Source organism: Drosophila mojavensis, unplaced genomic scaffold (assembly GCF_018153725.1).
Source record: "Drosophila mojavensis isolate 15081-1352.22 unplaced genomic scaffold, ASM1815372v1 contig_16, whole genome shotgun sequence".
NCBI lineage: Eukaryota > Metazoa > Arthropoda > Insecta > Diptera > Drosophilidae > Drosophila > Drosophila mojavensis.
The window spans coordinates 7,615,114-7,627,580 of record NW_025318693.1 but is presented as its reverse complement, the minus strand read 5'-3'; the positions used below and the strand labels follow the sequence as shown (position 1 = coordinate 7,627,580).

Genomic DNA, 12,467 nt, shown 5'->3' with positions numbered 1-12,467 from the left:
TTCGCATTTTCATACAAAGCACTGACACGTTAGTCGGATCACTTATTGAAGTGCAACAAATTGATAGGGAAATAAAGAGTGTGTAAATGTGTTGCTTAAAAATAAATTAAATTAAATAGTTTTTTTTATTTTTTTATGGGGCATAACTTAAATGCATTGAATCAACTCCCATATGCTGATTTCCTTTGTGAACTAAAAAAATAATTAATTGTTATTTAATGTGAAAAGCCATGTTCAGCGCAGATAAATATTGAAGTACAATTACATTTAATACCATTCAGCTTGATATGTTAACTAAAAGTCAAATCAATCTGGCTCAGACTCAATATTCCAAATAATTTAACCGACACACAATTGTGAGCCAAATGCCAGAGTTCAATCAAGCCTTTGTGGCATAAATATCGCAATAAACAAGTTTGTGGCCGATTTTAAGGCCCTGCGAGCACGCGATTAAGGAAATGTCAGAGGGGAGTGGTCGTAGCGTTTGCCAGAGGTTTATTAAAGGTATAACATCTATTCATCCACAAATAGACTATTCTAAACAATAGGTGCCATGGCTATCTACTGTAAATACAAGATATTGATTTTTGAGCATTCGATAGAATATCTTCGAAAGTGGTAAAAGTTCAAGAGTTTGCGGGTCTGAGTAAATTAAGTAAATTAATTAAATGTTCTATTTTTGATTAGCAACAGGTTAATAAAGACGCAAGTCTATAAACTTTTCAAAAGAAAATTGCTCAAAGCTTATATCCAGAGCAACAAACGCAAACAAACAAAGCAGCGGATATATGTATATGCCAACCACAGAGAGTGACAGTGAGAGACACAGCCCACGGGCTCAATTCCATTACTCACACTCGATCGTGTACTCACAGTCACACTCGCCAGAGTACTCATACTCGCACTCACACTCACACCTACTGAAAATATCAACAATTGTGGGAGCATAAGCAAATGTCATACTCCAACGCTCTTGAAGAAGTTACGCTTATCGCAGGGCATAAAAGAGCATGAGCCAGAGTGCTTTTTTTTTTTAGTGCTAAAATGCAACTGTGATGGGAGCAGCACTAATACATTATTAGCTTATTAGAAACAACATTTTATGATTATGCTTCGACATATGATAAACATGCATTATTTATGTCTTGGCATATATAATTTATTCCATTCAGAAAACATGTTTTTGTGTTAGCCGAAATTGATTTTGCATCGCAGGCGCCAATTTCTTATAATTGATTGGTCTAGACAATGTCGGATGTTTAGCAACGTTCCTCGATATGCCTAATATATGTTGCTCATTGCTCTCTCTGAAATAGCTAATTTCCTATTAAGATATTTTCCATATACAAACAACTTCTTAAATGATTTAAATTGGATGCCTGAAAATAGAAATAAATAAATAATAAAATATAGATGTTGTTATTAGCATATAGTAATACAGTGTATGATAAAAGTTAACGGACAGCAGGCAAGCAATATCGGATCGGCTCTTTTTAATGCTAGCTAGCTAGCTAGCGATAAGCGTAACTGTCTTCTAGAGCTCCAATGGCATTTGCTATGGCTCTCTCAATTGTTGCTGTAGTTGAATGTGGCGTACGAGTGCGACTGTGAGTACGAGTGCGAGTGCGAGTATCGGCTTGAGTGTGAATGTGAGTATGAGTAGGCTATGCCTCTGGCCTCTCAGTGTTTGGCGAAAACGATCGCAGCGCCAATGTGGAACCGGCGTGACGCTGGCGTCGTCGATACCTCTGGCTAGCCTATAAAAGCGGCGCATTTAGTGTGTGCTTCTTTTCAGAGCGAGCTCAGTGTTAATTTCACAGCGGAGTTGGCCAGCAGCGAGTGCGTTACCAGACCCGAACCAACCAGTTACCACGTCAAACTCAAAGACAATACCACACAGGCAATTAAATAAACCAACAACAACAACAGCGACAACAACAGCTACGACCTGTGCATACCGTGTGAGTGTAGAGTGTAGATAGCTGCTCGAAATGTTTTTATGTGTTTATCAAAACAAATCTGGAGTTTCTAATGCAAAGTGCTGTAATATATATAATGCCAACTACCCCACACCCACACAAACAAACTGACCAAAGTGCTTGACGGAACTCTTTGCGCATTTTAAAATGTTTGGTATGAAATTGGAAATTGAGTGAATGGTGCGAAATGGGTGCTGTGCTGGGTATGGTGTTGCGGTGTTGCCAGCGCAGCAAACACTAATTGAATTATTTAATAATAATACAATGCAAAAGTCACTGAACAACACGAAAATGTTATGGGGCAACAAAACCCGCTTTAAACCCGAAATTGCGGTCAAAATTTGTTGTCTCGTCTTATATAAAATACCTGTTCGCTGTTTGCAGCGCCGCTGATAGCTCTTTCAGACCGCAAACGTACAAGCTCTCGCAGACGCGCACACGCACACACCCACGCTGCGGCAGAGAAACATGCACAAATAAATAAATAATAAATAAATAAATACAAAATGAACCCAAGCTGAACTGATAAAATAGTTGCAAGTGCTCTCAGCGTAGATGCTGGCGACTTCGTACAACTGAAAAAGAAACAAACTTAAAATATGTGGCAGCATTCCGAAATATCATTCGCTTCGCATACAAACTGAATAAACAACATAGTGTTTTCGACTCGAGCCAGCAAACCAGCCAAGAGCGTGCTCCAGTCGAGTTTACTCAACTGCTCGGCCTGAAGCTGATGCACAAATGCTCTCAATATGGAAACAATTGCAATGCCAACTTTGTATTTCCTTATCAATGTGAATGGACAATTGTTAACAATAGTTTTGCAAGTAATTAGTTGATAACGGCCAGACAAGTTCCGATTCTTTAGATACGCTTTCCAAAAATACAAATAGTAATTAACTGAATGACAATTCCAGTGACTTCCAATCATTCCAGCTGATTAACTGTGATTAGTCAGATAGCACACACTCAGCTGTTCAAGCGGTTATAATAGCTTTTTAATTCCTTCTGATAAGCAAGGTTTCTCTAATGAGTTGCATTAGTTTTATGAGCTGACCAAGCGATTAAAGTTGCAGCAGTCCCTATGTATCATTGCCAAAGCAATTAGTTTATTTTTATTATTTATATTTACTGGCATCAACAGTTCTGGCAATGTCCACGTTCGCTAGTCGCTCTTATCTATGTGAGATAAGTCGCTTTTGGGGGCTATGTAGTCAGAATTGATTCATTAGTGGAAAGCAGGGCCCACTCTGTTTACTTTTTTTCTTTTCCTGCGGAGCAGAGAGCTAAGGCAGAGCCGAGGAGTCGGAGCATGTGACATAGTTGTCACTGCGAAACATCAGAACGAAATGATTGCAGATGAATTCTGAATGGCTGAATCGATTTAATTACCGTATTACGTTCGGCTACGTCTCTGCTGTCCACCCGATACTGTTGGCTCCGGCACCGGAGAGCAAATTAAAAATGCCAATCACAGCCAACGAATGGGCGTGACTGAGGTGCTGCTGAGGCGGGCTGAGAGGGCATGTTAACTATTGACGATTGCCGTTCGAGAAAGAGTGAAAGACGTGGCAGGGCTGCTTGTGAGAGCTTTCAAGAATTCTGTCACACTCACCAGTGCTACCAGACCCTAAGAGAGGCGGAGGCGAGACACGCATACACACACTCACTCACACACCGTCATTCTAGTACGTGTTGCACCTGAGTAGCACTTGCCCCGCACTCCAGAACGTGGCGGAGACTTGGAACAGAGCGTAGTAAACACGTTCAGTGCCAAAAGATAAAAATTCCAAATCGTTAAGCCCATTCAACAGAAATTATGCTCTAGCTTGTGAGCACACAGTGGCTATGTCGCTTCAAACCAACATACATAACTCCATCACATACGTACGCCTGACAATCCAAATACAGACCCAAACCTGGTCTCGCTCCCAATCACATCTAAGAATATATATGAACGATTAATTAAATATGTATATGTATATATTGCGACGCATTTAGCTAGATGAAATCCACAAACTGTAAATACTAGTTAGAATATATCAACTTGTCAACTAGACCATGCCATACCCTATGCCAAGTAGCAGACCATCGAAAAGTTAATTTCAGATGAATAATAAAAATAAAATGAGCTCAACAATCATTTTATATGTATCAATAAAAATGCTCAACATTTCTGACAGAAGTACCTAGTCGTACATGTCTTCCTTTGCAATATACGCTTAGTTACAGGGTATTGCGAGGCAAAACCAATACAAGAAACTTGACTACAAGAAATTGCCATTTGATTTAAAACTGAGAAATCGTGTTTACGTAGCAGCAGCGGGAACGAGGACGGGACCTAGAACTAGAACTACACAGAATAAAGTGGACCAGTAGCCGCAGCGGAAAGAAAGATTCTGAATTGTTGACGTGCTGATAAGAACACCCGTATGCTTGTAAATAAATACATATACACACATACACACACATTGCTAAGAGTCAGAGTATAACAAGTACCACTCTCTAAAATTAAGACTCTCTTTACTTTACTTCCATGCGAATCCAGGTTTGTGTTGGTGCCGGTTACAATGCAAGCCACATAGCGACTATTGGATACTCTCATTAAGACAGCTTGAAGCTTAATTCAATTATTTACAAAAAATTATTTAGTAAAACAGTAACTAATTTTTGTTAACATATTTCTTTAATTTTAGATAATACTAATAGACGGAAATTTACAGAGACTGCAGTTAACTAATTGATATAATGTGTGGTAAGTAATACTCAGTAACATCAAATAAGCTGTCAAACATTGATTCAACAAGATATTGTCCGTGACTTAAGAAAGTGGTTCCACAGTGGCTAAAAATATATCAATTACCCATATCTACCTTACCCAATACACTGAAATTAGTGCTATCCTGATAACCACTCAGACTAAAAACAATTTGGAGTACAAAGGCTTTAATGTGAAATGCCTTCGTTTGATATAAAAGAACTACGGACTTATGCATACTCGATGGCCTTTCGCCTCGCTCCACTCCAAAAATAACTTTCAGTGGACGGTAACAAAGCCGCTAAGCCACTTATTGAAGCAGTGCACTTAACTGAAAGGCCCAATCCCAAACTGGTTTCTGATGCAGATTTCCTCATAACTGGTTGGGTCTTGGCTGGCACTCAATAACTTTAGCTCTTGCAAAATGTATTTATTGCATATTAATCATATATTCATTTCCATAAACTAAAATATGTCTATTGTACTTGTATACAGGCATTTTCGCATACCTGAATTATCTAACACCCAAGTCCCGCCAGGAGGTGCTGGACCTGCTGGTGACAGGCCTGAAGCGTCTGGAATACCGTGGCTATGACTCAACCGGCGTTGCCATCGACTCGCCCGACAACAAGGACATTGTGATGGTTAAACGCACTGGCAAGGTCAAGGTGCTGGAGGATGCGATTCAAGAGCGTAAGTCTGATTTACGTTGCAATCCCCGATTGTTAATCCAATTGCATTGGACGTGTGCAGACTTCAGCGGCGCGGAGTACAGTGAGCCGGTGAAGACTCACGTTGGCATTGCACATACACGTTGGGCCACCCACGGCGTGCCCTGCGAACGTAACTCGCATCCGCAGCGTTCGGATGAGGGCAACAGCTTTGTCGTGGTCCACAATGGCATCATTACCAACTACAACGACGTGAAGACCTTCCTGTCGAAGAAGGGCTACGAATTCGAGTCGGACACGGACACTGAGGTCTTTGCCAAGCTGGTGCATCACCTGTGGAAAAAGCATCCCAACTACTCGTTCCGGGAGCTCGTGGAGCAGGCGATTCTGCAAGTGGTAAGTGAGTCCACTCAGGTGGAAACCGAATCTCATTATGTTATAGAATCCTCATGATGTGTTTCACTTGTTTCGTGCTGACAGGAAGGCGCATTTGCCATTGCAGTTAAATCGAAGCATTTCCCGGGCGAGTGCGTTGCTTCACGGCGTAGTTCTCCTTTGCTCGTTGGTATTAAGACAAAGACCCGGTTGGCCACGGATCACATTCCCATTCTGTACGGCAAAGGTAAGCGATCTGACCCAACAAATGGAATTGTCTTTCTGTACGGTATCTTCTATATATCTTCTGTATTTCACACAACGATATCTCTTGTCTTTTATCTCACTACATGTACATACTCGTATCTGTCTGTGTTATGTGTGTTCGTTCTCTTTTTCAAAATAACCAACTGTCTCTCCCTGACGGCACTCTGAAACTTTTCAACACTATCGCCCCAAAATACATCCTTTGGCGACCCTTCTTCCTCGTTTGCCGCATCTCTGCTGATCCTCTGTGTTAATTTCCAACGTGTAGATGACAAGCAACTGAGCTCCGATCAAGGTAGTCAACTAATCTAAATCTGTGCTCTATCAAACTCTGCTTTCTGTCGGTGACGGGGTATCTGTGTGTCCAATCAAACTCAACTAACTTCTTCTCGCTTCACTCTCAAACCAATTAAATTTATAAACTCCTTGGTTATGGTGCTGATACTTAAATATAGCTAAGCTAAACTTGTATTTTAATATTTTACTCAACATTTGTTTATTTTCTCTCTCGTGCTTGTCTAGATGCCGACTCTGGCAAACCTCAAGGTAATTACTTAAAGTTTCAATATTATTTTATAATAGCTCATATATATATACGACTTATGCTTATTTGCTTTCTGTTGGCTGAAATAAACCACCTTCATCTGTTCTTTCTCTCTTAAGGAATCGATTGCGCAGTTTAGAGAATTTTAATTGAATATTTAAAAATTGTTGCAGACGTTTGCAATCGACTGCACAATTCTCGTTTGCAGTTTATTAATATATACTATTTACTTCTTGTTAGTTATACATCTAGAGAGATTGGTATCTCATGATTATTCACATATATGTAGATATGCTTAGATAAAACTGACATTGCTCAACGCCAATATTCTCGATGCATTTTCCGACGGAGAATGCAAAGCGGATATCTTTGTATTTTTGGCAAAATTGAGATGCAAATGCATGGGTTGTCATTGGCAAGTTTTACACTTGCTCAATTCAATATTTATTTTATAAATTTCAAATGCGGTTTCCTAATTTCACAATCTGCACTCAATTAATTGTGAAGCTTTTCAATTTTGTGTGTTTTTACTTAAGCAAAAATGGAAAAATATCATCTTACTGACATTTATAGTTGGAAAATGTCAGTTGCAAAAAAATTTCTGGATATATGAAATTTAATAAATGCAACAAAAGGTTTTAAATTAATACGAGTTATTTAAGGCGATTACCTAAAGAGCAGATCGACGTTTTTCACTCGTGTGATAACAACGAACATTTTAAAATTCTTTATTTTTTGACAAGCTTTTGTGATGGCTGTATAGAAGACAAATAAATGGTCTTTTGATTTGTATAACATTTTAATATATTTGTTTTTGCCAAGTTCAATTTAGCTTAGCTTGCTGATAATAGGATTTATATTTCGTTTCTAATTTCTGCTTTACTCTCTCTTTCTTTCTTTCTCTTTCATAAACTTGAAATACATATGTATATACACACACGCAATATATGAATGCATAAATACATAAACCCATATCCTATTGCTTGCAACACTGACATTTACGTCCCGCCTGTCTCGTACTGTTCCGTCCCCCTTACGCTGGTCAATTCGGTCAAAATGCAACTCTATCGACATCGCAATCGCCATCGCCATCGCCATCGCCATCGACCGCAATCGCAATGCCGCCTGCAACTACAATTGCAATTGCAACTGCAACGGCAACTGCAACGGCAACTGCAACTGCAAATGCTAATGCTAATGCTAATGCTGGTGCTGATTCAAATGCAAATCGGCAACGTCAACACCATTCAAATACCAAATTAACCGAACAGAGTTGCGTCCTCATGGACAAACTCGTGAATTGCCAGTGTTGCCGCGCTCGGATAGCACATCGGAATTCATGCCAATGGCGGAGAAGGAGGTTGAGTATTTCTTTGCCTCGGATGCCTCGGCTGTCATCGAGCATACAAATCGCGTTATCTACCTGGAGGTGAGAGCCTGTCATATGAATAAATTCAAGCGTCTACTAAGCAATTCATACAAATTCCTTTCAGGACGATGATGTGGCTGCTGTGAGGGATGGCATTCTGAGCATCCATCGTTTGAAGAAGAGCCTGGATGACCCGCATGCCCGCGAGATTACCACACTGAAGATGGAAATTCAGCAGATCATGAAGGGCAACTACGATTACTTCATGCAAAAGGAGATCTTTGAGCAGCCCGATTCAGTGGTCAACACAATGCGCGGACGTGTCCGCTTTGAAGAAAACTCTATCGTGCTGGGTGGCATAAAGGACTTTATACCCGAAATAAAGCGCTGCCGTCGCCTAATGCTGATCGGCTGTGGCACCTCGTACCACAGCGCCGTAGCCACGCGCCAGCTTCTGGAGGAGCTCACAGAGCTGCCGGTCATGGTCGAGCTGGCCTCCGACTTCCTTGACCGCAACACGCCAATATTCCGCGACGACGTCTGCTTCTTCATCTCGCAGTCCGGCGAAACGGCCGACACCTTGATGGCCTTGCGCTACTGCAAGCAACGCGGAGCCCTCATCGTCGGCATCACCAACACCGTGGGCAGCAGCATCTGCCGTGAGTCGCACTGCGGCGTCCACATCAATGCCGGCCCCGAGATCGGTGTGGCCTCCACCAAGGCATACACATCGCAGTTTATATCGCTGGTGATGTTTGCGCTGGTCATGTCCGAGGATCGTTTGTCCTTGCAGCAGCGACGCTTGGAGATTCTGCACGCTCTGTCCAAGTTGGCTGACCAGATTCGCGAAGTGCTCAAGCTCGACTCCAAGGTTCGAGAGCTGGCCAAGGATTTGTATCAGCACAAGTCACTGCTGATCATGGGCCGCGGCTACAACTTCGCCACCTGCCTGGAGGGCGCATTGGTAAGTCTTACTCGCATACTTAAGTGGGAGTTATGTCAACTTGTTTACTCTCCCAGAAAGTGAAGGAGCTGACCTACATGCACAGCGAGGGCATCATGGCCGGCGAGCTGAAGCACGGTCCACTGGCCCTTGTGGACGATTCCATGCCAGTGCTGATGATCGTGCTGCGCGATCCAGTCTACGTCAAGTGCATGAACGCCTTGCAGCAAGTCACCTCCCGCAAGGGCTGCCCAGTGATCATCTGCGAAGAAGGCGACGAGGAGACAAAGGCCTTTTCGTCGCGCTCCCTCGAGATTCCCCGCACTGTCGACTGTCTGCAAGGCATCCTCACCGTCATACCCATGCAGCTGCTCTCCTACCACATTGCCGTGCTCCGCGGCTGCGATGTCGACTGCCCCCGCAACCTGGCCAAGTCCGTGACAGTGGAGTAAACAAACTTGCTCTCTTTTCAAGCGCCAGCCCACTCTCAATACATACCCATGGCACCTCGCGTGCCCCAATTCCATAAATATCTCGATATGCATACTCCCATACTCTATATCGCTTGCGATGAACACACACATTGATTTTACAAAAACACTTGTTCACCTATCATAATGGAATCTAACGAACTACTTTATTAAATTGAATTTGTTTTGTTAAATCTATTTCTTATTTGCATCTGACGGTTTGTTTTCGTTTGTAATATTCAGATTTTCTTTGCCACTTTTTAGTCTCGGCAGAGAATTTACAGCCAAAAGGCTTGGTTTTACTTTTCAAATATGACAATCGCAGACTTCGTTTTGCGAAAAAAATTTTATTTCTGTGGGAAAACAGTTTGCAACATTAAAATCGTATTTAATATAATTTGAATCCATAGAGCTGGCAACCGCTCTGTAAGGTGTGTCGCCCAGCATTTAATTAAATTCAACTTTAAATTGGATACCATAAAAATGTAATGCCCCAAATATGTGACCCAAAAAAATATAAAATGTAAGAAATAAGCAGAAACGTGGACGACAGCGCTGTTGCCGCTGGAACAACACTCGTGCGGCTGAGGTAAAGTTGGTTTTTATTGAAAGCTGCGGTGGTATCAGCAGCAAACGGTTATGTCTTCAAGCCAAAACCAAAACCAACTACCAAATCCAAGCAAAACACCAACGAATAAATGGAAAATACCGAAATGGCCACTGCTAAGCCAAATACTTCGTGGCATCGACCCGTTCCTTCAGCTGAAGCAGCCATTCCAATCGCCAGGTACTCGAGCAAACACACACACACACATGGAATTTTCACCGAATTGAACATGCTCAGCAATGTTCTTCTTATTATTTTCAATTCCCATTGAATTTTGGAAGGGCACATAATCTAGATTAAGGGCCGGAGAACGTAGAAACAGACACACACACACACACAGTTGGACTTTGGCCAGGCGTTGTTCGTAGCCAAACGGCGTTAGACATATTTGGGTTGATGTTTTCATTGGCAACAGTAGTTAACGGCCACTTCCATCGGCTAAGTGTATTGTTTTTTTCGAAAAATCGAGCGAAGTAGAATTTTAGCAAAACAATGGGCAAGAGATATAAATTGAATTGAATCTTTAACCATGTAAATTTTATTAGACACTCCATAGAGGCTCGAAGCAAAGAGCCTGCTTCTAATAACAGAGCTCAGGATTTTTTAAATTTATATTTTGTATGGATGATCTCTCTTGGTATTGACCATTGTGACCGAGTGTAAATTTCTTGATGGTTAATTAACTATCCGTTCGTATGTGCGAACTAGTAAAGCAGCGTTAAGCTGCCAGGGATTATGTGGCATGTGTGCGGGCGAAATTGAATTGCTTCGCTTATATACATATTTATTGCGCTTACTTTGCCAAATGGATGGCTGCTCGGCTCGAAATCCAACTGCCAATTGAGTTTTGGAGGGCATTAAGTTTGGCGGGTTTTATAAAGTGTCAGAGCAGTCAAAGTTCTAAAGCCGCAAACACTATCCGAAATAAATTCATTTGCGGCTGATGGCAAATAGTCTCGATTCCTGAACCCTTAATGTGCTGTTCGCTCCGAAAACGGAATGAAATAAAAGCATGTTTATGCATTTGCCCGACGAGGTAAAAACTTGTGAAACTGTTATACAAACACGTTCAGGTAATTCCATAAGAAACTTTTATCTTACCGCAGTCGTGAGCCTTCGTTGCCTTCCCCACTCTTTGCATTCGATTTCTGGCTAAAGCCAAGCCCTTCTGTTTCCGCTCTTGCTGCGAGAAAAGTCCTCGTCGACATCGTCGTCCTCATCGACCTCGTTGGCGGCACGTTCAGCTTATTTCTACAATTGCCTCATTAGAAACTGTAATGCATATCCGGCTTATGGCCAATTGCCGCATAGCCGTTCGTTTTTAACAGTGTATCCGTTCGCTTGGGCCCTTCGACGCCCCCTCACAGAGTTTCTCGATTCAATTGCGCCAAATGGGAATTTTGTTTCGAAAGTTAAATCCACTTCGGGTGGAGACTTGTATTGTGGTAATTATTGAGAGCCTCAACGTCGGAGCTCAATGTATATACGTATATACTTGTATGTATATTTGTTACATACAACATCCATATTACTAGGGCTGGCAAAACCCCAAGCAAACTACTTAAGATGATTGTGTAAATTGTCAAGTATTCAGTTTTGTGTGGCTGGGCTGTTGTCATTAGCTACATAACAGCTCGTATTCCACTTATAACTCAGATCTCATCTCGGCCACTGTAAGCCACAAGTCAACGGGCGTTGGTTGACTTTCTGCTTCACCACTCAATTGATTGAGGCAAGTGGATGGGCTTTTGCGGACGTCAAATGGGGAATGGGTGTGGGAAAGGGAATGGCAAGGAAGGAAGGGAGCTATGTGGATTGTCGCTATTGATTGATATCAAATCGTGCAGACTCTGGGCACTTGGACGCCACTTGGGGATTTGCGGATGCGTGTTTTGCGCCACGTTAGCACCAGACGTTGCGGTGTCAATTTATTTTTTAACGTCAAGCATGCGTCCTAATCTTCCATTTAGGCCCTTCGACAATGAAGACGACAGCTGAGATTCCATTTGTGCAAATTGTAATTGTCAGGCGCAGGACAGGGCTCTGAGAAATCCCACATGTTTGCCAATAAGGATGGTGTCCTTTTTTCCTTCTGCTGCTATTTGGGCTGCTCAACTTTCAACGGGTTTTCGTATCTATGTTGAGCAGGTGAGTTTTCCTGCGGGATGATAAATGCTTTTCTCTGACTCTGAACGGAGTCGAGCTTGAACTTCTGCGCACATCCTTAGGGAGTGGAAGGACCAGCAGGCGGGACTATGTAATTGAATATACATTTTTGCAAAGTTATCTCATTTCACTCGCCACAGTTCTAAGAGCAGCGCGTAAACCCGTTTTAAATATGCAACAAAAAGTTGCAAAGTTAGTTCAGAAAATAACTTTTGAAATGCCGCGTACGGGCATTGTTGATAGCTGCTCTGGGGGTTTGGCTTGCTGTCTGTGCCGTCCTTGCTGTCCACGGGGGCCGTTGCAATCGTTGTCGTTATT

At 42.1% G+C, this 12,467-nt stretch overlaps 1 protein-coding gene across 10 annotated transcripts; it reads left to right on the top strand.

Moving 5' to 3' along the window:
• Positions 1–1,776: 1,776 nt before the first annotated feature.
• Positions 1,777–9,570, top strand: LOC6573100 (glutamine--fructose-6-phosphate aminotransferase [isomerizing] 2). Of its 10 annotated transcripts, none has more exons than XM_015166750.3 (10): positions 1,777–1,961; positions 4,676–4,734; positions 5,233–5,430; positions 5,491–5,804; positions 5,889–6,030; positions 6,319–6,345; positions 6,573–6,596; positions 7,902–8,023; positions 8,088–8,927; positions 8,984–9,570. In XM_015166750.3, exons 2-10 carry the CDS (start codon positions 4,728–4,730, stop codon positions 9,356–9,358), a joined length of 2,049 nt encoding a protein of 682 aa, XP_015022236.1. In that variant the 5' UTR covers positions 1,777–1,961; positions 4,676–4,727; the 3' UTR covers positions 9,359–9,570. The 10 variants fall into 10 exon arrangements, with proteins under 10 accessions (XP_015022236.1, XP_001999191.1, XP_015022239.1 ...); XM_001999155.4 differs by having other exon boundaries at positions 7,866–8,023; XM_015166753.3 differs by lacking the exon at positions 6,319–6,345.
• Positions 9,571–12,467: the final 2,897 nt, after the last annotated feature.

Coding starts and splice junctions, on each gene's coding strand:
- LOC6573100 (XM_032732004.2), top strand. Junction 6,597..7,865: donor CGACTCTGGCAAACCTCAAG/GTAATTACTTAA, acceptor TTAACCGAACAG/AGTTGCGTCCTCATGGACAA. Junction 8,024..8,087: donor ATCGCGTTATCTACCTGGAG/GTGAGAGCCTGT, acceptor AATTCCTTTCAG/GACGATGATGTGGCTGCTGT.